We start from the raw sequence: 26,025 nt of genomic DNA, 5'->3' as shown, positions 1-26,025 counted from the left end.
GGAAGGTGCGGGGAGCACAGCCTGCAGCCAGGAAGGCCCCAGGTGAGAAACAGGAGTTGCCTCTGGAAGGGAAAGCAGAGCAGGGTTGCTGGAGGTGGGGGGAGGTCAGATCTGGAAGAGTTGTTGCTGCAGGCTTATTGGGGCAAGAAAGTGGATTCTTTCCAGATGCAACAGTCTCATCTCATCCTTTAAAGAGCACAGGTAAAGGTAAAAGTAATACCATGTAAGTAGTATTTAAGATTTTTCTTTTCTGAGGATTATTAATAAAGAAAAAAATAAATCTGGACACAGTCTCAATTTGGAAGAATATGCTATCAACAAGGAAGGAGGTATCCAAACACACCTAATCATGTCTGTCACTGTCAGGACAGTCACTGACTCCTAGCAGACCAGAGGGCGCTGCAAAGCATAGCTCCACGTCAATGACTCATTTAGTAGCCCTGAAAAGCCCTGTTTCCTTATAACAAGGAAAGTATTTTGCCACTTACTACTTCTGGAACCCGCAATAAAAATCCCTCATGAAAATAATACTGACAGGCAAGAACAAAGCTCCTCGGGGCCAGGAGCTTCACTTGGAGAGCCCCCACCACACCACTCTGCCTATTTTCCAGAGGACCCAGACAGAGTCACGCATTTGGAGTCATCCTGAGTTTGGGCTGAATTAGCGAAACACGGAGAGGTTAAATGACTTTCCTGTGGTCACATGGCTGGTCAGTGCCAAGCCTGTAGCCCTCTGCAGTCCTAGCCCTTGCTCTTTCTCTCTGTCCATGATCTGGCTTCATCAGTTTCTTATGTTACAACCCTGACAGCCAATCACCACCAGAGACTTCATTAGCCTGAAATCCCCAGATCAAGTCTTAACAGAGAGATTTCTCAGGCTGAGGATCAAAAAACTAAAAAGCAAAAAAAGTTGGCGAATCTGAGGATATTTGATGTTTAAACCATGCTGGGATCTAAATATGATTTTTTTTTTTTTTTGTCACAACCTGTTCCCCAACATTTTCCTTGCTCAGCTAATTATCCCCAGCTGGGAATGAATTTGGGCAGCAGAAACTGGGGCCAGCACATGGCAGGCTCCATGGGCCAGCCCAGACCCAGAGGGAATGTGATTGTTTATTTGGAATGGCTGAGCCCCGCCTCCAAGGGAGTTCAAGCGGTCAGATGTGTCCAAGTCTATTAGCGAAATCTAACAAGGATGTCACTACGTCTGGGAAGAGGGCCACGTCCTGCAATGCCCCAGTGCCCAACAGCTACCAGCCACCAATCATGGCTAGTGGAAGGCAGGGGTGAGACTGGCCAGGAATTCTGAATCTCAGGCTCTTCCAAAACGGGCTTTTATACACACCATGGCCTGGGAAAGGCTGCAGCAGAGTACACCAGCATGCATACAAGCTGGTCTGGAACTTGCAGGTCCAATAATAAGGAAACACTATCGGACCAAGTGTCTCCTCGGGGGCTCCAGAGATAGTAGGGTACATGGCCAGGGCCCAGTCTTCGGAGCTGGATGAATGACTCAAATCCTGGCTCTGCTGTCTCACTGCTTAAGGTCCTGGGGCCTAAATTCTTGCACTTGTCAGAAAGGAAATGCAGGAAAGACAGGAATGAGCACACCTGTCCTGAGTGTGTGAAGCCCCCAGTGCTACCAGGCACTCCACTTTCACCACCCTCACAGCAACCAGAGAGGTGAGCTGGGGGCAGCCACTCTCCAGAGAAAGCCAAAGCTCAGAGGAGTTCAGGGGTTGCCCAAGATCATAAAGAACTTTAGGCTTTTTCTGACTTCAAAATGTCTGTGTTTCCTAGGGCCCTAGGGCTGCTGTAACAAATGCCCACAGACTTGATGTCTTAAAACAGCACAAATTTCCTCTCTCACAGATCTGAGGCCAGAAATCCAAATCAGCCAGTCAGCAGGGCTGGGTCCTCTGGCGACTCCAATGGAGAATCAGCTACATGCCTCTCTGCTACCTTCTTGCAGCTGCCAGCAAGCAGGGGTGCTCCTTGGCTTGGGGCTACATAGCTCCAGTCCCTGCCCTGGTCTTCATATGGACATCCCTCTGCCAACCTCTGAGTCTTCTCCTTTTCTGTCTCTTAGAAAGACACTGGTCACCAGATTTAGAGCCCACTGTAATCCAAGGTAACCTCTTCCTGAGAGCCTTACCTTAACTGCATCTGCAAAGACCCTTATTCCAAAAAGGAAGGAAGGAAGGATGTATGGATGGGTGGACAGATAGATAGATTTTTTTTTTTTTTTGTAGAGACAGAGTCTCAGTGTACTGCCCTTGGGTAGAGTGCCGTGGCGTCACACGGCTCACAGCAACCTCTAACTCTTGGGCTTACACAATTCTCTTGCCTCAGCCTCCCATTTTTTTTTTTCTAATAGAGACAGGGCCTTATTCTGTTGCCAGGCTGGAATGCAGTGGCCCAATCAAAGCTTACCATAGCCTTGAACTCCTGGGTTCAAGTGATTTTCCCACCCCAGCCTCCCAAGTGGCTGAGACTACAGGTGCACACCATCACACCTGGCCCTCAAAAGATCATATTCTGAGGCTCTGGGTGGATATATCTGTTGCAGGCCAAAATTCAATGAACTACAGTCTGCCCTCTGGCCCCCAAAAGTTCCTATCCATCCCATGCATGAAATATATTCACCTTATCCCAACATCCCCCAAAGTCTTACCCCATTAAATTATTAACTCTAAGTCCAAAATCTCTTCTAAATATCATCACCTTAAAAAGTCTCTGATCTCATCAGGTAAGTCACCTAACCAAGTATGGATGAAAATCTGGGTATGATTTATCCTGGGGCAAAATGCCTCTCAATCCATGGGTCAAGAAAACAAGTTATCTTCTTCCAACATTCCAAAAGGGATAAAGTGGAAGGAATCCAAGGTCACTGGTTCCAAGTGAGTTTGAAACCCAGCAGGGAAAATTCCATTAAGTTTGAGTACTTGAGTGAGACCAACCTTCCAGAGCTTGACCCTCTGCCCTCTGTGCACACAGAGGCTCTGGGCCATCGCCCTGGGCTTGCACGTCTAGCCTTTGCTCTGTGTCCACAGCTCTGCCCTGACAGTCACATGACTTGGAAGGACAGCAAGTGTTTGCAGTGGAGTACTTCTGTCAGCCTCTTTCCTGTTTGTATGATGTCAGAAATTGAAGGGCTACCTTTTCCCTCATTTTGTCACGTCTCTGTCCCTCTCATTCCAGTGTTTTTGCTACTATATTCTCATCTTGAGAGTCTCCCATTTCCATCAAGAGGACCCATACCATTAAACAAGAGGGTTTTCCCATGAAAGTCTGTCTGTATTCCCGTCTTTTGCTAAGGGTGGATCCATGAATCACATACCTGATCTCTTCCAACAAGTTTTCCAGCCTGACCCTTGGCCTTCTCTCCATGGCTTGCTTTCTCAGCAGCAAATTTCCTAACTTCAGCATCCTTTGTGACCTAGACAGGCTCAGAACCTCCCAAGTCATCAAGCACTGGATGGACCCCTTTTGCTAAAAGTTCCTTCCTCAATTCATTTCTTTCCTTTCACATTTTGCTATAGGCAACAAAAGAGAAAAGCGCAGTTTCTTCCACATTTTGCTTGGAAATCTCCCCAGCCAAGTACACTGCCTGCAAGTTCTGCTTTTCCTGACTACTAAATTAAATAATCAGGCAACAGTAGACACTGAGAGGGCTGAAAAGTAGGCTGAAGGAAGACGGGTACACAGTGAGAGGAGAATTAAAGTCATATCTGCCAAGCATCAAAGTACTACAGACCAGTAAGTGGGATTCTGACAGACAAGTTCCATCTTTATAAGGACAAACAGAGGGGCCAAAGACCTCAGACCAGGTCCCCACTCAAATATCCCTTCCTGCTCACCGTGGCTGACTATCTCTGCCTCTGTCCTCCACCAGGCCCTTGGTCCTAACATTGCAACCACTGACTCTATTAGTAAAAAACTTTTCTTCCCTCCAATTCAAAGTCTACCCCCACCCAGACCCTCTTCTGACACTACTCAGCTCCTCTCCAAGCTGCAAACACTTCTTCTCCTAGGGTGGAAAGGATGCCAGGTCAGGGGGGTCGGGGGGGCAGAGGGAACACAGGGACCAGAAAGAAATTTAGTACTGATATATTTTCTGTTCCAGCTAAGAATCTGCACACAGTCGCAAATGTGATCTTAATTTTCTTAAATATAAATTTAGTTTATTTTCATAATTTTGTGCTTTATTTTTTAAGATTTGTGCTTTTAGTCCTTGGCTTAACGTGGATTTTATTCAACCAGTCTTCTTCTGGGAGTGATAGTTCTTCAGAGAAGACTCTACAACAGCAGGCAGGGGAAGGAATTATTACCCACAGTGTCCAGGGGAGGTCCTGGCACTCAGGGAAGGGCTTGGCCTTGCTGCCAGATCTAAGAAGCCCTAGAACATGGCCAAAGCTGAGCCTTTTCTTTTGGTTGTTCCTCTCTAGTCAGGAGACTCTTACCAACACCCCCAGCCCCTGCAGGAGGAAGCAATAGCCATAGCACCACAAAGAGTGTGCGTGGGGGAGGGGGGGTTTGAAAACTAGGGGAGCCCTGACCTGTTCCACATGAAATGCTCCTTTCACATAGCCAACCACTCTGCTCTAGCCGAGGGAGAGCTATGGCGCTTTGGCCACGGTGCCAGGAGCGCCTCTTCTCTTTCTCTTGCTCAGGCTGGTGTTGCTATCATGGTCCATATCTACCTGGCAACATGGTTTAGTTCCTGTGTCAATTTGGCTGGGCCACAGTGCCCAGATATGTGCTCAGAGGTTATTCTGGGTGTTTCTGTGAAGGTATTTTTGGAGTTTTGTGTGTGTATATGTGTTTGTGCAGAGAGAGAGAGAAAGAGAGACAGAGTCTCACTTTGTTGCCGAGGTCATAGCTCACTGCAACCTTAAACTCCTGGGTTCAAGTGGTCTTTCCACCTCTGCCTCCTAAGTAGCTAGGACTATAGGTGCCCACCACAACACGCTGCTAATTTTTCTATTTTTTTTTTAGAAATGGGGTCTTACTTTATTGCCCAGGCTAATCTCAAACTCTTGGTCTCAAGCAATCCTCCCACCTCGGTCTCCCAAAGTTCTATGATTATAGGTATGAGCCATTGCAACTGGCCTGTGAAGATGTTTTTGGATGAGATTAACATTTAAACTGGTGGTTTTGACTAAAGCAGATTTTCCCCTGTGCGGGCAGTGGATGTCATCCAATCAGTTGAAGGCCATAAGAGAGAAAAGATTCACTTCTCCTAAAGAAGAGGAAATTCTGCAAGTAAATGGCCTTCGATTTGTAGGTTTTCCTTAGGTCTTCATCCTGCTGGCCTACCCTATACATTTTAGACATGCCAGGCTTTACAACTGATGAGCCTATTCCTTAAAATACATCTCTCTATATATATATGTGTGTCTCTATATGTCTAAGACTAGGTTTATTAGTTACGGTTCTCTGGAAAAACAGAACCTATGGGACGCACACACAGGGATCTAGATATCCAAAGATACACAGGTATAGATACGTAGATATCTAGGCATCTGTATTTATTCTGTTTATTTGTAGAAACCTGACTAATGTAACTAGGAAGCCAAATAATCTTAAAAATGCCTCGACACAGCATTCCAAGTAGCCCTTCGCAATTAGCACACACACTAAACTCACACACCTGGAGCCGCCAGCACCTGCAAGTATCTCCAGCAGCCATTCAGTCCGCAGGGCTGAGTGTGGCCTCCGCTCCCCGAGGGCCAGGTTCCTCTGACCCCAGCATGCCCACCTCTAACTAGCCCTTGGCCCCCACCTGTATTCCTGAAGGTAAAGGACGGTCAGGAAGGCTGTCTTTCTTGTCTAGTGAAGTCACGCTCTAAGAAACGCCCCCTGACTAAGGGCAATACCAAAGCCACAGGACACCTTGTGACTCAGAGCCAGACTGTGGTACCAGCAGAGAGGGTGGCAGGGAGACGCTCAGGTGTCCATCCTCATTCTCACAGGTCTACAGAAGGGTAATAGGGCATTTGCCAATGGCCAACAGGAGTGTGAAACTCATCTGAATTTCCTCCAGACTGAATGACTCTGAGGGCTACAAAATTCAAATTGTATTTAATTTTAAATTCTTGTAAGAAAAAGGTACCCAGAAATAACTCCACATGCACTTGCTACCCTGATACACACATGGCACGCACAAAGGGAGGGCTCACCTCCAGCACCCTCGCTTGCTGACCACATGAGCTCAAGCACACTTCACTCGGGAGCCTCAGTGTGTTTATCTACAAAGAACATCAACTTGGGAACACCTCATCGTGGCATTTCAAGGCCTCCAAGAAACAGGAGCGGTTATAAGAATTAGGAAGAGCAGTAGTTCTAGAACCTGAGGTGAGAAAAGTGTGGAGCCAGACAGGGCAGGGCAGGGCAGGGCAGGGCAGCCAGAGGGTAGGAGTGGCAGGAGAAAGGGTGCGGGCAGTGGGCATCAGCAGTAACTCTAGGCAGGCCCCATAAGCTCAGCAGCTGAAGAGGCAAAGGGACCATCCCCCTGCTTGGCTGCTGGAGAGAGAGGCCAAAAGGAAAGCCAAGGTGAGACTGACCTTGAGAGCAGGAATCTCCACACTGTCACCGAGGCTGATGGAGCCTGAGAGGATGGTCCCTGTCATCACAGTGCCTTGGCCCTTGATGGAGAAACAGTGGTCCACAGACATGAGGAATGGTCCTGAGGGGTCTCTCGTCGGGATGGAAATCTGGGACTTCAGGAGCTAGAAAAGAGAAGCTGGTGCCACAGGATATCTGGGAGAGGGCCTAAAGGGGCAGGGCGGGGAGGGCAAAGGACATGGCCAACCGTCAGTCCACCAGGTCAGCCACAGAAGGACCCAGATGAAAGACCCATGCCCTGGCAAGATGGCCTGAAAGAGCAGAATTTTTGATTCCCTGACTGCATGGTAAGCTTCAGTCATGCTCTTGGCTCTTAAGGAGGGCACTTGGAGAAACCTCCTTTGTCCTCTCCCACTGAGACTGCTGCAGGAGTCTCCTAAGAGGCTCTCCTCCCCCTGTGGCAGAGCAGCCACTAAGGACACCCCATCCTATTGCTCGCTAGTCTCATGTGCTTTTCCAGCTTCCTGATGCCTGCAGGATGTAAGATTCCTCATCATCTAGCCCCCAGGCACCAGTTAGGTCTCATCTCCCACACTCCTCATTTAAGTCAGCCGGCTGGCAGGCCAGGAATTTCACCAGCTTGGCCTCTCCCCCTTCCCCAGCAACACCTCCTCTGGAAAGACTTTTCTGGGCAACTGCATCACCCTCCCTCCACCACAGTTCACACACTAACAGAATCATTTATTTACTGTCTCTCCCCATAGGGCTAAAAGAACTTTCAAGTATCTCCAGTAGCTGGCAGGGTGCCTGAGAGAATGACAAGTGAAAGAACAGAAAACCAAAGGAACATGGGGAGAGGGGACAGGGGAGGGTTTGTCCTCAGGGGCAGCCACCTGTGTTTGGTGTGGGCAGGCCAGGGGCTGGACTCTCAGGACAGAAGAGTGATATGGAACCATTCTTCCCTGCCAAAACAACATACCAGCCACTTCTCCAAGCCCCAGTAGAGACAGGGCCTGGTCTAATGTCTAGCAAAGGCCCAATGCTGCCCTTATAGCCTAAGGCTCTGCTTTTCCTCATTGGCTTACTAATTCCATATGCTTCAACCTCAACCAGCCAATTTTCCTCATGCCATCTATGTGCTCAGACATGTTGTCAGAGCTAATTACCAATAAAAATAAAGATTGTAGTATTCCTTTTATCTTGCTACTTTCTGATTTTGTAAGGGAATAGGCTGTTAAAAAAGTATTTGGTAGTGCACGTTCCAAAGTCTTAGTCATGTGATAACAATTCTTTAGAAAAAGACTAGAGATTCAAAAACAGGGTTAGTCTGAGATTTATGTCGATGTTTCTTAAAGGAATATCTTTCATAATAGCCTTTTTGTAGATTTTGCTTTAGCAAAAACAACTGTCCCAAGCTCTTAGACCAATACTCCGTGGAGCCTGATGGAACAGTAACAAAATCCTCATCCAAAAACATTTGTTTTGCTCAGTTGGCAAGATCATCACAGTGAAAATCACAAAAGTGGTGGCAGGGCACAGACACCCCTGAGCCTGACTCTGTGCAACAGGCAGAGGCTGAGCAAAACAACCACCCCCAAGAACTAACCTGGGTCTGAATCCAGGCTTCACAATACACCTGCAGTGAGACCTTAGACAAGTTAACTTAATCTCTCTGAATTCAGACCCTTCCTTGGTAACAATGGGATAAATATAAGCCTCCTGGGGTCGTTGTGAGTGTTAAATGATCATGTACGTAAAGAACTTAGTACGGTGTGTGGCAGCACGAAAAAGCAACATCACCACCACAGTGAGCGTGGACGTGCACCACAGTGAGCATATTACACAGTATACACAGTGACTCGTCTAACCCTCACAGCAATGCCACAGGGTTAAGTTCAATTATCTCCCCAGGGAGGGGACAGAGGCAAAAGAGAACAGATCGTTTGCCTAAGGCCACAGAGAGTGGTGATGGGACCAGTGCTGAAACTGCAGTCCAGCCCCGGAGCTTTGCACTTTGCACCCTCCTCCTCTGAACTGCCCTGGGCACTCCGCAGGGTGTGGTCCCATCCTCACTGCCGTCTCCCTCCACACCACCACAACTATCACCACCCACACGCCCCTTCCCAGTGGATGACTGAGCTCCCTTCTCAGTCCACTGACTCTGAAGGAACAGCCTGGGCCTCTGGCCCACAGTTTCAAAAGATGAAGCCCCCACCTCTTCAGTGGAGGCTCCCAGGACAAAACCTGCACTGCTCATGCTGCTGGGCCCACGGCCTTCACCTCTGCCTTGCTGGTCCAGCCTGGGGTGGGGTACACTGGAGGGGCTAGGACAGTCTGAAGGACTGGGATGGATAACATGGGAGTCCAGAGTGGCCTGAGCTGCTTTGAGTGGATTCACCACACTCTGCAGTCCTGGGCTGGAGAATGAGGTGGATGCCCCTGGGCCTAAGTGGCCTTAGGGGACCCAGTTTGAGTTTATGTTTTTGAGGAAGGTGGAGGGGGATTGTGCTGAGATGTGAGCCGGCGGGGAGGGGGGTTAGTAGAACTAACTCAGAGCCCTTTTGCCAGGAATGCCTCTCCCTCTCTCTCAGGGTGGAAGGAGACACAGGGACCTCCCCAAACAGGCTGGGACCCAGGCCAACCTGCATTCAGGCTCACAGTACCTCAATGAGCTCCGAGATGCCCTGCGGGGCTTCAGTTTCAGGGGCCTCTGGTCCCCCAGGCTTGGCCGCCACAGGTATAATTGGTGCACCTCGGAATCTGAAATGGAAAATCAAGTCCCATCACAGTTACAGAGATTGCTGACATGGAAACAAAGCATGTCTGCACAGCATCTGCAAACCATTAAGCGTGACAGGGGTCTTCTCCTTTCACCCTTTCAACTGCACCTAGAAAGACAGCACCATATTACTCCCATTTGGCAGATGGTGAAACGGACACCCAAAGGGGAACTGCTTTGCACTGGACGTCAAAAGGGCTCCACCTTCAGAGCCTAAGGAGGCAGTAGTGACCCCAGCCCCAAGGCCTCTGACTAAAAGATTCCCTTGAGGAAAACCAGCCTCCTAAAGAGAGACTTGAAAAATACCAGTGACCAGAAAGTCCCTGAAGATGGCCTGGAAGTGCGCTCCAGAGTCCAGTGTCTCCTGCAGAGCACCCCTGTCCAGACCCAACTCCTTAGGAAGGCTCACTTACCATGAGTATTTACTTATCTTTCCCATTTAAAAAAATACAAAGCAGCACAGTTAGGAAAGGGAGAGAAAAGAGAAAATAACCCACAATGCCAACACTGTGACAGGTTTTCTTCCAACCATGGTTTTTCTGTACTTTGCCAAAGGGTTATTTTTTTTCATATTTCATTATAGTATATATACATTTTCATATCTTGCTAATTTACTTTCTACTTACCATTATATCATAGAGAACTTTAAAAAAAAGGGAACGTTTTGTTGAGTAACAGCAACAATAACAATCTATTTGCCTGAGCCTAGAATCTAACATAAATGCTTCCATTTAAAACTCACACCGCCACTGAGGAGTTGTCACCATTTTATAGATAAGAAAATGAGGTTTAGAAAGGCTAACTAATTTGCTCCCAGACATTGGGTATAAACCTCAGAGCCAAATTAGTCCTCACCCTTTGAGAGTGGAGCCAGGGCCCTCAGCCTGCGTCACACTGCTCCCTCGGCAGGCCTGCTCTTTCATCTGGGACAGCTGCACAGGAAGGGGACCGAGAATTCACAGGCCCTCCCCTCAGTCAGTCAGAACTGATAAACATGTCCGTAGATGTGACTGGTACTTTTTCCCCCTTGGTTTTAGGATAAACTCATAAGGTACACATCTAAGACTAAAAACACACATTGAAAAACCCAGGAAATTGTAGCATTTTAGAACATCTGAAAAAACTTTCCTCCAGAAAAGCAACAAGAACACTGGCAAAAATGATCAGAATCATCTTGTTCAAAACTCTGGAAATTACCCAAAGACTTGTGGGGTGTTTATTCAAGAAAAGTGACTGAGTCTCGCTAAGAACAAGTAAGCTTTGTGATGTTGTAACTCGCCCTATTCCCATCTAACCTTCCCCAACTCTGCAGCAGCCTTGAAAACCAACAGTGGCAATCATGATGAAAACCAGCAGCCTACCAGGCACCGAAAGGAGCAGAATGGCTTTGACTTCTTTCAAAGTCCCTATCAGGAAAATTATCCTCACTTTCCCTGCCTGGTGGTTCCCTGAAAGAGATCTACACAAGTCTTATCTTTATCTGACCTGCTTTGGAGCTTGCCCAGTGCAAACAACATTTTCCCTGGGGGCATTTGTTGAAAATAATCAGAGGCAATTGTTTAATACTACAGCTGCCAGAGGCAGAGGACAACAGTTTAGGCAAACAAAAGGCTGACCAGAAAGCTTAGAAAGAAAAGATAGGGAATGAGATGTCCACAGGGCATCTGGGAAGCTCTGACAGATCCCTGTAAATCTAGCGGGCCACACTCCAGCACAGGGCTCTGGGTAGGTCCAGTGCTGTGCACTACTCACAAAAGGCCTGACAAGAGCTGGTTCTCACCTGCTGGCTGACCTTGAAGCTCAGTGTAAGCAGAAGTGAAGGCTAAGGCAGAATCTCAGCCTCAGCACTAGAAGTATGGCCCATGGCCCAGCTGTGTAAACAGAGACTTGGGGCACAGATTGGGAGATTCCTTGGTTCCAGGTGTTTAAGGAAACCCCTGTACAACTGAAGCAGGAGGCTCGCTTGAGCCCAAGAGTTTGAGGTTGCTGTGAGCTATGACACCACAGCATTTTACCAAGGGCAACAAAAAAAATAAAATCCCTGTCCAATCACTAGCTGAGCCTAAACTTCAGTGGTCACACATGACAAAGAATATAGACCTTACAGGATTAGTTCACAAAAGACCGTAAACAAACTGTAACAGACAGTGTGCATGGAAGGCCTCCAGAACTGCCATATACTAGTCTAAACACCTAGTTTTCAACAAAAATTTGTAATAAATGCAAAGAAACAAGAGTACGACTCATACATAAAAATACTAATAGAAACTGTCCCCAAGGAAGCCATATTCAACAAAGACTTTAAATCAGTTATTTTAAGTATGTTTAAAAAAAAAAAATAAAGAAAATCATGTCTAAGGAACCAAAGAAGGCCAGGTAGAGTGGCCCACACCTATGATCCTAGCACTCTGAGAGGCCAAGACAGGAGGATCGCATGAGCCCAAGAGTGTGAGGCTGCAGTGAGCTACGAGGACAGCACTGCACTGCAGCCTGAGGTAACAGAGCAAGACTCTGTTTTGCAGAAAAAAAAACAATAAAGAAAAAATGAAGACTATGAGGATAATGTTTTACCAAATACAGAAAATCAAAAAAGGAGTTAGAAATTAGAAAAAGAGGCTGAGCGTGGTGGCTGAGGCCTGTAATCTTAGTACTTGGGGAGATCAAGGAGGGAGGATCGCTTGAGGCAAGGAGTTTGAGACCCAGTCTCTACAAAAAAATCAAAAAAATTAGCCAGGCATAGTGGCAGATGCTGAGAGTCCTAGCTCCTTGGGAGACTAAGGCAGGAAGATCACTCAAGCCCAGGAGTTTGAGGTTGCTATGAGCTGTGATGACACTACTGTACTCCAGCCCAGGAGAGAACAAGACCCCGTCACCCACACACACACAACAAAAAAAGAAAAAAAAAAAAGGAAAGAAAAAGAAAGAAAAGAAATTAGGAAAAGAACCAAACAGAAATTCTTGCATTGAAAAGTACAATAACTCGGCGCCTGTAGCTCAGTAGTTAGCACACCAGCCACATACACCGAGGCAGGTGGGTTCAAACTCAGCCCAGGCCTGCTAAACAATGACAATTACAAGAAAAAAAAAAAAAAGCCAGGCGTTGTGGCAGGCACCAATAGTCCCACCTCTTTGGGAGGCTGAGGCAAAAAGAACTGCTTGAGCCCAAGAGTTTGAGGTTGCTGTGAGCTGTGATACCATGGCACTCTACCAAGGGCAACATAGGGCGACTCCGTCTCAAAAAAAAAAAAAAAAAAAAGAAAGAAAATTACAATAATTGAAATGGAAGATCACTAGAGGAGCTTGATAGCTTATGTGAGCAGGCAGAAGAAAGAAGCTACAGACTTAGAGAGGTCAGTTGAGATTATCCAGTCTGAAGAAAAGAAAAACCAGAATACAGTCCCAAAAGCAGGTGAAACACCACCAAGCCTAACAACATTCACACTGTTACGGGAGCTTCTGAGGGAAAGGAGATGGGAATAGAAAGAAGGATGAAATAATAGCCCAAATCTCGCATTTGATGAAAATCATCAAGGAGTACACCATCATTTTAGAGATGAGGAAACTGAGGCACAGAGAGGTTAAATGACTGCCAATGGTCCATGTGAGGAGCATATGCAGAAGCAGGGAGGAGCCCAAAGCTCACTGCTCCGGTCCCAAAAGCCGCGTTCCAGAGCCTTGTTCCCAGTGTGCTGGAATCCCCAGGATGACCTCCATCCTCCTGTCCCCGGGCCACTGACCACTCTCATAGATGGCACCAGGGTCTTTTGAAACGTAAGAGATGGAGCTCAGTGCCAGCCCAGGTACAGGGAGGGGAGGACACAGTGACAAAGTTTAATCCTCACAGCAGTGACATCTGAGATTCCGTCATCCCTGCTCTGCTGCCTGCCCTCCCCTCCTCTCTCAACGGCACCTGCACATGGTCCATTCATCCCACTTCCTTATTACGGGACTTGTAGAATCTGTGTACCACCTGAGCTATTATTTGCTCAATTTTTGTTCTTAAAAGAATTCACAGTCTTATCTAAATATATTTGAAAACACAATTTTCTATCACTATCCAAATGGAAAATCACAAATAAAAGGTAGAGTGGAGTGGAAGCCTTCCCACCAATAGCCACTTCAAAGATGTCCATTAGGCAATGCTCTCTACACCCACACAGAGCTCCTGCCTCGCACCTGACACGTCCCTCCCCAGCCCCCGCCAAGACAACCCGAGGCCTGCAGGCCACACTCAGGAGGCCAGTGCTTCCTGCACATCTGCTCCACTAGCTGACCTTTATGCTAAACATGCTGGGTGTGTCATAAATTTGGTACTGCCACTTCTGAGTGTCACTATAACAAGATAATTTAATTTAATTTAGTAACACAAAATAGCATGAAAACAGCTTTTTCTGTGAAAGCTAAGTAGAATGCTCGCTCTCTTGGAAAGTGTGATAAAGGTAAATCCCTTTGAAATCTGGTATTAAATTAGGTTTGGATGAGAAAACCATAAAAGACTTGAGAGGAGTTTGTATGAAAACTTAGAAAAACTCTATACTCAGGACAGGTTGGCAAATCTTCTTTCACTTTAAAGAAACCCAAACTGTGAACAATGCATTGCATTAGGGAGTGGTCTACACACAATAGACAACTCAGAGCCCCGTCAGTGGCTCATACCAGAAGAAAAGGTGGCCTAGGCAGAACGTTTTCCAGGGAGTGACAATAGGACAAAGCTGCAGAGTCCCTGTGGGAACTGTCAGAGCAGAGTCTGATGCTCAAAAATTCACAACAGACTTACAGTCATTCACTGAGGTTTTCTCCAGGAAATTTAACCGAGAACCCCTCCACAGCCCTGGTGAAACCATACCAACTTAGGCACGACGAAGAGATGCAATTACACAGAAAAGAGAGTGTGCCACATCTGGATAGAACAAAGGCCAAATGCTGATAGTGTCTGCCCCAGGTGATGCGGCTGAAACTCGAACATTACAACTTTTAAAAATGTAAATTCTGACCATGAAGAAAATGCAGACTATCGCTTACTTTACTGCACTTAGGCCAAATGAATGAACAATATTAACATGTGGCTTATGAGAGATCATTTATGAAAAATTAAAATGTAAGGCCGGGTGTGGTGGCTCACGCCTGTAATCCCAGCAGTCTGGGAGGCTGAGGTGGGCAGATTGCTTGAGCTCTGGAGTTTGAGACAAGTCTGAGCAAGAGCAAGAACCCATCTCTAAAAATAGCCCTGCATTGTGGCAGACACCTGTAGTCCCAGCTACTTGGGAGGCAGAGGCAAGAGAATCACTTGAGCTCAGTCAAGGGTTTGAGATGGTTGTGAGCTATGATGCCATGGCACTCAATCCTAGAGTAAGATTCTGTCTCAAAAAAAAAAAAAAAAATTGAAATGTACACAATGCAGAAACCATGCATGCTTCCAAAGCTCAGTATGAAGCAGAGGGGTCAGGCTGGAGCTCAGAATGCAAATGTACCCACACAGCCAAGTGCTCACCCCAGCCTGGACCAGCTGTCACAACGCAGTGCAGACCTGACTGGCAGGACAGCGTAACTGCCAATGCCGTGTTTCCACTGTAACAACTTACACTGTTGGTTTTACTCAATAAATATCAGTGTATATATTTTAAGCTTAAATATTATTTTTCAGGTATGAATGTGTATCTTTTCTTATGATTCTCTGCTTTAAGCAACTTTTTGATTAACCAACTACAGTCCAATCTCAGGGAACAAGAAATATACTACTATAGCTACAAAAATAAACACAAAGAAAACAAAACAAAGCTATTAAATTCTAGCTAGATAATATTACCTGCTGAAGGCATTGAGCCTGGTTAAAAAGCGAGGGAAACCTTTAAGACACAATTGCACCAATTTGCACCAGAATATTTTTTCTGAATTTAATAAAAGAGATTTAAAGATAAAGAAGATCGCCTTTCTTCAATGATTCCTTGCTTTTTGCCACATCCAAGTACAGCCTCAGAGAGCTGCTAACTCGCCTGAGGGGTAAGTCCCTCTCTCGAGCCGCACCACCTTCTTCCTTCTCATATCATCCCACCGTGGCACCCAAAGAAAGCTGGCTGAAAAGGCCAACTGAAAAACAGGTAACTGAAGGGAAGAGTTCAAGAGGAGCCTGGCCGCTGCCAGCCCTCCACGCCAGGTCCAAAGGAGCCTCCAGGAGGCCACATTGCTGCCTCAGCCCAGCTGTCACCAGCCCCTCCAGCCTCTTCTCTGCACTTGTGCCACTGCCTTTATACAAGCCCAGATTTCTCTTTTCTTGGGGGATAAACCCTTTTGCTTGACAGCCCCCACCTGGCCACTTTCACTCATACCCAGTTTCTCCTTCCATTTGTATTTCAAAATGAACCCCTTCTTCACACTCACCAGAGCTTATGCCTGATTATTTCACATCGTTTCTGTCTCCCCTTTCATAAGCAGGGCCACTAATTAAGCACTTCCTCTGTGCCAGGCTCCACGGAGGGCATACAACAAACAGGGGCCAGGGTCGGGAGGTGCAGGAGAGGCCCAAGTTCCCAAAGGTCAAGCGCAACTCTCTGGTGGTCAAGTGAATGCCCTTCAAGGCAATTACTTCCCTCTGTAGTGTCTGACCAGATGACCACCCACCAGCTGACTCCCTACGCTCTCATCTCCAGCTCTCCCTCTGTCCCCCTCTCCTCCTGCACCATGGTCCCTTGTGGATCACTCCCAAATCTGCATCCTTAGCCAAGACCCCTTGCCAGAACTCTAGTCCTATCCTGCCTTCTGCCACCAAGTTGCTTCTCAATCCCTCCTTCCTGGTTTCTGCCATGAGATGGCATTGCCCTGATCTCTGAATTGGTCCTCTGACTGCATGGTCACCAATGTCTTTCGTCAATCAGTGCATCTTGGGACTGGGCTCCAATGCATCCTGATTTTCATTCTGAAATGAGTCCCACCCTGGGTCGGGCCCTTGTCACCCCAGGCTACCCAGCTGCTCTCCAAAGTGTGTACATGGCCCCAGGCAGGGCACCAACTGCAGCCTCAAAAACAGCACTACATAGAGGCACCGGCCTCCTCGCCTCCCTGCACCCAGGAACCCTGTGTGATTGCTCCATGATGATGGAGCCCAGTCTGGTGCACAAGGTCCCCCATGCTCTGCCTTTGTCTCGCCACACTGGCTCACCTCACCAAAACTCCTGACACGCAAGTGAAAAAGTAAAGAATTCTAGCCTTGCCCTGCCCAGACTCACCTCACACCAATTGCCCTCACTTCTTCCCCCTCCTCTGCCTATCCAAACCCGACCTGGTTGACGGACAGTCTAAGGTAGGAGTCCAGCAAGAAACCCAGTACTAATTTCTCTGCCACAGCCAGCTTAGGTGATCTCATCTCTCTCAGCCAATGGGGAACCTGACCTGCATTGCTGGGTTGTCTCCAGACCAAATAAGTTAACTTGGGTAAAAGCAACACCAGCAGCTCATAAGCAGTCCTTAGACCTGGGGCAGCCACAGCTGCCTGCACCAGCACTCGCCAACCACAGGTGACACCATCCCTTCCCAGCAGTCACTGCCTTCACCTGCATTCCACATTTTGAACCTCACCCTTCTAGGCCAGTTCAAATTCCTGATTTGCTGAGCCAGAAGCAAATTCTCCTTCCCCAGAAGCTCCTTGCAGCTCTGAGGAGCCACTTCAGCTCTGCCTTAACTGCCAAGCAAATCCCCTAGTTACCTCCTTTGCTGTCCAGTCTTCTCTGCACAATTGTACTGTAATGTCAGTTTCTTACAGCAGGGAGGGGCTTGGCTCAGTGGGTCTGTGAATCCTCACCACAGGTCCTGGCCTGGGTAGGAGCAAACCCTTAAAGAAAATCAGACCTTTTTTCTTTTTTTTAAAGGCAGCAATTCTGAGGGGCTTGAGTTCCCTAAAGAGCAACTTAGTCTTGAGCTATTTGTTGCCCCAAAGGTTAGTGTGACGAGATAATGTGAGTTCAGGAGGGAGTTTCCCACTTAGCAACCATTCTGGAGCAATGTAAGCCGTGCTGCCACCACAAAAATGGCAGGACATCAAGGGGGAAAAGAAAGTTTGGAGAAGGAAGGCTGGAGAGAAACTTACAAAAAAAGAAAATGAATAGTGAGAAGAGGGAAAAGGGAAGAGAGAGAAGCAAAGCAACACAGGAGAGAAAGCAGTGAAATGGCAGTTAAAGAAAGAGCACAGACATTCTGTGACCTGCCCCACCCAGGCACAGGTTTGGCCCTCTCCACATGATCTCAAGACCCCACAAGCAGGGACGGGCTCAGAGAAGCCAAAGGACCCACTCAGGCCTCCAGGGGGCCCAGGCAGTAACTGGCTGGTCTGCAGTAGTCTGGAGACCAGTCCTTTCCCTTAGGAAAAAAAGAAGGGTTCGAGGAAAATCTGTTCTCAGGGGGAAGGGGGAGACTCTTCCCCCTGTGGGGGAGACTCCAGCCAAAAAGCCCCCTGAGCCAGAGCCCAGCCCAGCCCAGGACTGGCTCTGCTTCCACACCCCAAGCCCAAGGCTCAGAGGGATAGAGAAGGGTAAGAACGTGCACAGGGAATTCCAGCATTTAACCACAAAGCTCTCGGAAATTCAACTATTTTTATTCAAATCCTTTTGGGTAACGAATTATAAGAAAACATAAAGGCAAGTTGGGCCGTGTGTCTGGACTTTTCCCAGGCTCAAGAGAAGCCGCCCTTCTTGATGTCCTCAACATGCCACACACTGGGGCATCCTGACTTCTGGCCACAGAAGGGAGACCCCACCGGAGACCCAGCCCCCTGGAGTCCAGGAAAATAGAGTTCAGCAGCCCCTAGGCTGACATCTGAGTTCCAGAGGCAGCGGCCCCACAGCTCTGCAGGTCCGGCAGGAGCTGCCCAGAGTGCATCCAGTGCTCACCCTGCCCCGTCACAACACTGCCAGCTCCGGGCTCCCTTAGCAGCCATGGTTGGACACAGTGCTCACCACGTCCAGACATGCTGCCTGTGCACACAGGCTGACCTCTGCCAACACACAAAAACAGTTTCAAGTAAGAAACAAAGAAGAAAGAAAGAAAGAAAGAAATATGTAAGTTTATAAAAGACACACGAACAAACAGAAAATAAGTTTTAGGTTTGGAATAGTAAACTCTAAATCAACAAACATTTATCAAGTCTTATTTTTCTCAGCATTTAAGCCAGATGCAAACTAAATTCTGGGGTAACTATAAGGATCCAGCTGATTCAATGAACTATGCAGGGGAACACTTAGCACAGTGATGAGCGCACAGTAGGCACTCTGTGTATTATAGCTGTTATTACTGTGAGCATCTACTTCTACTGTGTGCCAGACCCCATGTCAACTGCTTCTTCATAAGGCTGAACTCAACAGCTCCCACTTTACAGAGGAAGAAACAGCAACTCAGAGAGAGAGAGAATGAGTTTCCCAAGCCCACACAGGTCCAGAATGTACACCCCATAAGAGACCTTGCAATAGCAGGGAAATCCCTAGAGACCGGCATTTAACCCGCTCCCAGGGAGGGAGGCAGAGGAAGGCAGCTCAAAGACCCCTGGGTAGGCCTTAGGCAGAGGGCCACAGCCAAAACAGAAAGACGGAAATATTACAGAAAGCATTTAAAAGGCAGGAGGAACCAGGAGGCTGGGTAAAAGATGTATCAAGGATGATACTATTTAGTGAAAAATAAACAAAAAAAACTGGAACACAGAACAGTATCAATGCTGTGATGACAACTACATCAAATTATGTACACGTGGGAAAGACTGACAGGAATCCTGAAGAAAAACACTTTAATCTGATGTATTGGGAAGATTGTGGGTACATTTTAATCTTCTATTTTGATTTCTGTTAACAATGATAAATGTTTATGCAAGAGTAATTTTAAATGCTTTCAGAGATAAAGAAATCACAAAGAAAGACAATCAGAATTTGACTACATAAAAATTAGACACTTCTGTATGTTAAAAAAAACTAAAATGGAAAGAGAATAAATGCCTAAGACTTACTTTTAGCAAATATAATAGGCGAACAGTTAATAGCAATATTTCTATTAATATTAAACACTCCTGAAAATCAAAAAAAGAAAAGCATTACAACTGCAAGAGGCAAACAGACAAAATTTATGGGCATAATTCACACGTATAAAAGCACAACTATTTAATACATTTAAGGAAAAATGTTCAATTTCACCAGTAATTAAAGAACCACATATTAAAACTTAAAAATATTAAAACACCATTTTTGTACTGTGAAAGACAGACAAAATATAATTTCTATTCTATAAAGTTTTAAATATATTTTAAAATTATAAAGTTATCTGCTGATACCTGTGTAAAATGGTGGAATATTTCTGAAAAATAATGTGACAATGTACGACAAAGGGTTTAATGAAACATTCAGGCTCTTTGATCAGTTATCTCACAGCTGGGCATCTATTAAGAGGTAAAAACTGAAAATACAAAGTTTAGCTGGGTACAGTGACCCATACCTGTAATCCCAGCACTCTGGGAGGCTGAGGTGGGTGTGTTGCTTCCACTCAGAAGTTCCAGAGCAGCCTGAGCAAGAGCGAAACCCCCTCTCTACTAAAAATAGAAAAAAAACCAGGTGGGTGTTGTGGTGGGCACCTACAGTCCCAGATACTTGAGAGACTGAGGCAAGAGGATCATTTCAACCCAAGAGTTTGAGGTTGCTGTGAGCTATGACACTATGGTACTCTACCCAGGGCAACAAAATGAGACTCAGCCTCAAAAAACCCCAAGTTTAATGATATACGAAAATGGTTGCTACAAGCTTCTTTATCTATAAGAAGAGAAACTTAGCCAGTCTAATAGATAAACAACAAACTAAAGGTTATATGAGGAACTGCTTATAAAATGTTACGTAATAAAAGGCAGAAATCAAAAATGTAAACACTTCATGATTACAATTAGGGGGAGGCTATATTCAGCAAAGTTGCAGGAGATAAGATTAACACAAATCAGTTGTGTTTCTACACATCAGCAATGAAAACCCACAAAAGAAACAAAGAAAATAATTCCATTACAATTAACATCTAAGAGAAGTAAATATTTGAGAATAAATATAACCAATGAAGTTTATTTTCAGTGAAACACTGCAGAAAGAAATTAAAGAAGACCTAAGTAAATGGAAAGACATACCATGTTCATGAATTATAAGATTTAATACTGTTAACATGTCAATACTGCCTAAAGAAATCTACAGATTCGGGCGGCGCCTGTGGCTCAGTCGGTAGGGCGCCGGCCCCATATACCGAGGGTGACGGGTTCAAACCCGGCCCCAGCCAAACTGCAGCCAAAAAATAGCCGGGCGTTGTGGCGGGCGCCTGTAGTCCCAGCTACTCGGGAGGCTGAGGCAAGAGAATCACTGAAGCCCAGGAGTTGGAGGTTGCTGTGAGCTGTGTGAGGCCACGGCACTCTACCGAGGGCCATAAAGTGAGACTCTGTCTCTACAAAAAAAAAAAAAGAAATCTACAGATTCAATGCAATCCCTATCAAAATTCCAACAACCTTTTTGTAGGATGGAACTGTAGATCCTCCAATTCACATAAAATGTCAAGAGGCCCTAACCAGTCAAAACAGTCTTGAAAAAACAAACAAACAAAGATGGAGGACTCAGACCTCTTGCCTTTGAGACTTACTACAAAGCCATGAGGTACTAGCCTAAAGACTAGTGCACTAGAATAGAAAGCCTTGAAATAAACCTGCATATATGTGGTCAAGCAATTTTTGACAAGGGTAAAAGAGGAAAGGACAATCTTTTCAACAAATAGTGCTGGAACAACTGGATATCCACACACAAAAGAATAAAGTTGAACTCTTACTTCATATCACAAACAAAAATTAAGTCAAAATAGGTCAAAAACCTAAATATAAAAGCTAAAACTATGAAATATTTGGAAAAATAAAAATAAAACCCCAACCTCTGGAGAAAATCTTCATGACACTAGGTTTGGCAATGATTTCATGGACATGACTCTGGTAAGAGATTAATGTCTAGAATAGATAAATAGATAAAGAACTCATCAACAATAAATAACCCAATTTAAAAATGGACAAAGGATTTTAACAGATTTTTCTCCAAAGAAGACACACAAATGGCCAAAAAACACGAGAAGATGTTCAACATCATTAGGAAAATTCAAATGAAAACCACAATGAGATACCACTTCATACCTACTAAGATGGTTATAAAAAAAAAAAATAGGAAGAGGTGGCGATGGAGAAACTAGAACTTCTATATAATTTCTGGTATAACTACAAATGTGAAATGTGCAGCTGCTGTAAAGTATGACACTTCCTCAAAAAGTTAAACACAGAACTACCCTGTGACCCAGCAATTCGTCTCCTAAGTGTACAGGAGTATACAATGAAAGGAGTTGACAGCAGAGACTTGAACAGACGTCTGTATGTCCATGTTCATAGCAGCGTCATTCACAACAGCCAGGAAGCAACGCAAGTGACTACCAACAGAAGAGAGAAACAAAACGCAGAACAGAACCCTGCTCAGCCATAAAAAGGAGTGAGCTTCTCACACATGCTGCAGTATCAACAGACCTTGAAAACATTATGCTAAGTGAAATAATTTGGATGTTGAAGGCCAAATATTGTATAATTCTACTTATATAAGGTATCTAGAATAGGCAAGTTCCAGGAGACAAAAAGCAGAATAGAGGCTGGGGAGCAGGGAAGGAGGGGGAGTTACTGCTTCACGGCTAGAGAGTTTATATTGGGGATCATGGAAAAGTTTTGGGTATAGACCATGGGCATAGTCACACAGCACTGTGAATGTATTTATTTATAGCACTGAGTTTTATACTCATTAAATAGTTACAATGATAAATACTATGTATATTTTACAATAAAAAATGTAGCGGGAAGTGGGGTGTAATACTATGCATACTAAAAAGACAGAAACGAAAACACCCAAAACGTCAGCAGCTGCCAATTTGAGAAAAAATTCTCTAGCTGTTCTCTTTCTTTTATCTACTTTGCTCTGTTTTCCACGTAGTTTTTTCAATTACTCTTCAGTTAGAAAAACATAAGTGTTATGTGTTAAACACTTTTCGGGTTTTGATATATGCGTAGTTCACTAGTCTAAAGTTTTCCTTTACAAATAGAAAATTTCTTTGCATTTGGACCAGCATTTAAAAGGATTTACTTAATGAGGAACCATAAGAACAGGAAATAATCATTTTAAATGATTTACAGCCATTCTTTGCTGCATGGAGGTAGAAGGTCATGTTTTCTTACAAGATGACCCAGCCCAGCCTGGACCAGGCGCAGTGGCCGTAATCCATTAGGGCCGCAGTCGGTTCCTTTCTCCAACAGCCCTCTAGGTGCTGGGTAAGGGGGGGGGAGGGGCTTCAAAGGCCCCTCAGATGAACAACTGCCTCTGGAGGGGTGATAAAGTCCATAATTTGACCCTCAACTAATAAAACAGCAATAGTTATTTAAACAAGCTAATGAGAATTTTCCTTAAATTTAGTTAATGAAAATTATCACTATTAATTTACCCTAAGTCATTCCCAGAAGGCCCCATTTATGTAGTGAATGATACTGATGTCATATTGGGTTTTTATGCGGGAGTCCAAAGACCCATTCTCCCATTTCTAACAAGTAAATAAAACAGCAGGGAGATAAAAAAAATTCACTAAAAAGAAGATATAATTTTTTATCTTCCTTTTTACAGTCTCATACCCACTTCCGTCGGGAATAACAAAGTCTGAATTCTTATGCAACACTTATCTAAATGTGTCGATTTTATCGGATTGATGAATTTTGCTAACAAAAGGCAGCGCTAGGAAATCTTTTATGACATGTTTGGTCCATTCACAGGGCTGGAGCTTTAATTTAACCAACTTGAGAATTCTGAGGGAGAGCTGCAGGTGTTGGATGTGAAAAAAAAAAAAATCATAAATAGAAAGGCATATCAATCTTTATGACAGGGAAACAAAACGCTCTACTTGCTTGCCCTCCACAGGCAGGAGAAGGAGAGGTGGAAGTAGCAGGATATTGTCTCAGGCTGCATAGCAAAGAGGAAGCGTCCCTGTCTCCCAGTGACCGCTGTTTAGTATTGATCAAAAGGGTCTGGCCCAGAGAGGAAGAGAGAAATTGATAAAACAATGATGTTTGCCAACAGGGATATTTTCTCAACCATGCCAGAATTAGTCATTCCTGTGGCTGTCTGTGCAGGCAGGTGGCTTTCTGTCCCATGATCCCCACACAGCTCCTGCTCCCCGAGCTGCCCAGCAACACTGCCACCTCTCTGCCCACTCTGGACAAACTGTGTGGAGTCTCCTTTTAGAGGCTTCCCAGGCACCGCCTTGACTCAGAGCCATACCTTCTCTCCCCGAGAAAACAACCACCCTCCAGCAGCCTCAGTCACCACCACCTCCCCATTCTCCTCCTCCCCGCTGCCACCTCCTGGGGCCTCCTGGGCCTCCCTGCCAGGGCAGCTTTCATCTTCTCTTCTCCTCTCATCTCCTGATAGGAAACTTCATTCAGTCACTTCCCTACACAAAATTCTTTAATGACTTCCTACTTTGGCATGAGATGCTACAAAGGTCCTTTGTGATCCTGTGTTTCCTAGTCTGGGCTCCAGCAGCATCCACCCATCTGTCTGTTCATCCACCTACCCAAAGTTATAAGCCTAGGCAACATAAACAGCCAACTGTCCACCAAAATTCGTTTTCATCTTGACAAGCTGTGGCAAAGCAAATGATGAGAGAACACAATCCTAGCCTCTCTGGCAGTGAGGGGTGGCTCGTGTGCAAGCAGTACTAAGTCTTCCCCAAGAGAATCTGAGTGTGAAAAGGGGTCTGTGCTCTTCCAGGCCTTCCACAATGGGCATACAGCCCCTGAGCTTCTTGCCCTTCCTGTGAGGCAAATCACAGAAATTCCGGCCTCAATTCACCACACGACCAGGGCACAGCCTGCAGCAGAAGGGCAGGAGGAGGGTGCCAGGCTGTGTTTCTAAACACCACGCAGAGCAGAGCACCCTCCAACCTGGACTGCTTACATCAGGAAATTAGCTGATAATCAACTTCTAGTTTCTTTATGCTCCTGTATTTTCTGCCTCTTTTAACAGTACATTAGCCTCTACCTAATTTGTAGCCCTTGATGTAAGCAGGTACCAGGTGAAATTTCACTTAGGACAGGAGGATGACATCTGCCTGTCTCATCCGCACTCATGAAATGGACACAGGAGGTCTAAGAAGCCTTCTTACACAATGAACACCCCCCCCCCAAGCAGACCTACTAAGAAGCCTTCTTACACACATGAACACCCCTCCCCAAGCAGACCTACTAAGAAGCCTTCTTACACAATGAACACCCCCCCCAAGCAGACCTACTAAGAAGCCTTCTTACACACATGAACACCCCCCCAGCAGACCTACTAAGAAGCCTTCTTACACAATGAACACCCCCCCCAAGCAGACCTACTAAGAAGCCTTCTTACACAACGAACACCCCCCCCAAGCAGACCTACTAAGAAGCCTTCTTACACACATGAACACCCCTCCCCAAGCAGACCTACTAAGAAGCCTTCTTACACAATGAACACCCCCCCCAAGCAGACCTACTAAGAAGCCTTCTTACACAATGAACACCCCCACCCACCCAAGCAGACCTACTTGGTGTTCTCTAGGGTCTTCTGCATTTTCTTGGTCATTTTATCAATTGCTGCCTGTCTTTTTCCTTCGGCTAAGAGATCTATTTTGTTCAGCACCACGACCAGCTTCTGGCAGGCAATCTGGCCAATCACAAGGCATTCCGCTGACTGGGTCTGCATCCCCTTGGTCACATCGATGACCAGCATCATCAAATCAATGATCTGGGCCCCTGGGATAAGAGAAGACAAAGTTAGAAAGGGGAAAATGTGGTGAACCTGCAGAAAGTCACCCAGTACCCCAGGTCGGGCAAAGCACTACAGTAAAAATGGGCAAAGTGAAGTGAATGGTGACCACAAGCCTCCTGGCTCTGGGCCCCATGCTAGGCATTTGGAACCACAGGACCTCACTGTAGCCTCAGAACCACCATGAGAGATGAGGAGACGGACGCCCCCAAAACACAGGCCTCAGTCTCCTCATCCTTCTCTCCTTCCTGCTGCCTCCTGGGGCCTCCTAGAACCTTCCTGCGCAGGATTGCACAGTTAACAGCAGCAGGGTTGGGTTAGGTGTAGGCTCCTCTGACTCCAAAACCCACACCTTGCTATTGCACCAGTCCTGGCATTTCCATTCCATTCAATAGAAGGAGAAATAGCCCAGCAAGAAAAAAGCTCATGTTTTATGCTAGGCTTGGCAGATGCCTCGACACGTGTCTTTGCTAAGAAGAAAGACTGGTAAAAGTGGAGGACGTGTGAGAAGGGTGGGAGCACACAGCACCCTCTCCTCACAGCACTGTGGCTCACCCCAGAGCATCCCAGACATGGCTACGCTCTCCCTCCTCACTTCCCTCATCCTTTCTCATCTGTCTGGGAGATTCCTCTGGAGGCTGGAGCATCTAAGGCCCTGAGCGCATGTGCATATGTGCGGTGAGCACTGCTGCACACAGCAAATCCCAGAGAGGTCAATGAAGAGAGTGCGTTGTTAAGTACTATCGGGAACATGAATGTTCGTCAGCGAAGTGACTGTGTCCTTTTTAATAGGATTTGAAGTCATTTCAATGACAACCAAAGATATGA

At 46.0% G+C, this 26,025-nt stretch overlaps 1 protein-coding gene across 4 annotated transcripts in view; it reads right to left on the bottom strand.

Annotated features, from left to right (window-relative positions):
- EEFSEC (eukaryotic elongation factor, selenocysteine-tRNA specific) overlaps nt 1-26,025 on the bottom strand; it is a 300,214-nt gene that overhangs the window by 136,015 nt on the left and 138,174 nt on the right. For 3 of the 4 annotated variants that reach the window (XM_053599610.1, XM_053599608.1, XM_053599611.1), the window contains exons 2-4: nt 24,977-25,184; nt 9,231-9,327; nt 6,567-6,731 (exon numbers count right to left, since the gene is read on the bottom strand). In XM_053599610.1, the coding sequence (XP_053455585.1) occupies nt 6,567-6,731; nt 9,231-9,327; nt 24,977-25,184 (470 nt within the window). The remainder of the gene's footprint in view (nt 1-6,566; nt 6,732-9,230; nt 9,328-24,976; nt 25,185-26,025) is intronic. The other variant, XM_053599609.1, reaches the window with a different exon arrangement.

Source organism: Nycticebus coucang, chromosome 8 (assembly GCF_027406575.1).
Source record: "Nycticebus coucang isolate mNycCou1 chromosome 8, mNycCou1.pri, whole genome shotgun sequence".
Lineage (NCBI taxonomy): Eukaryota > Metazoa > Chordata > Mammalia > Primates > Lorisidae > Nycticebus > Nycticebus coucang.
This window is presented reverse-complemented; position numbering and strand designations above follow the sequence as displayed.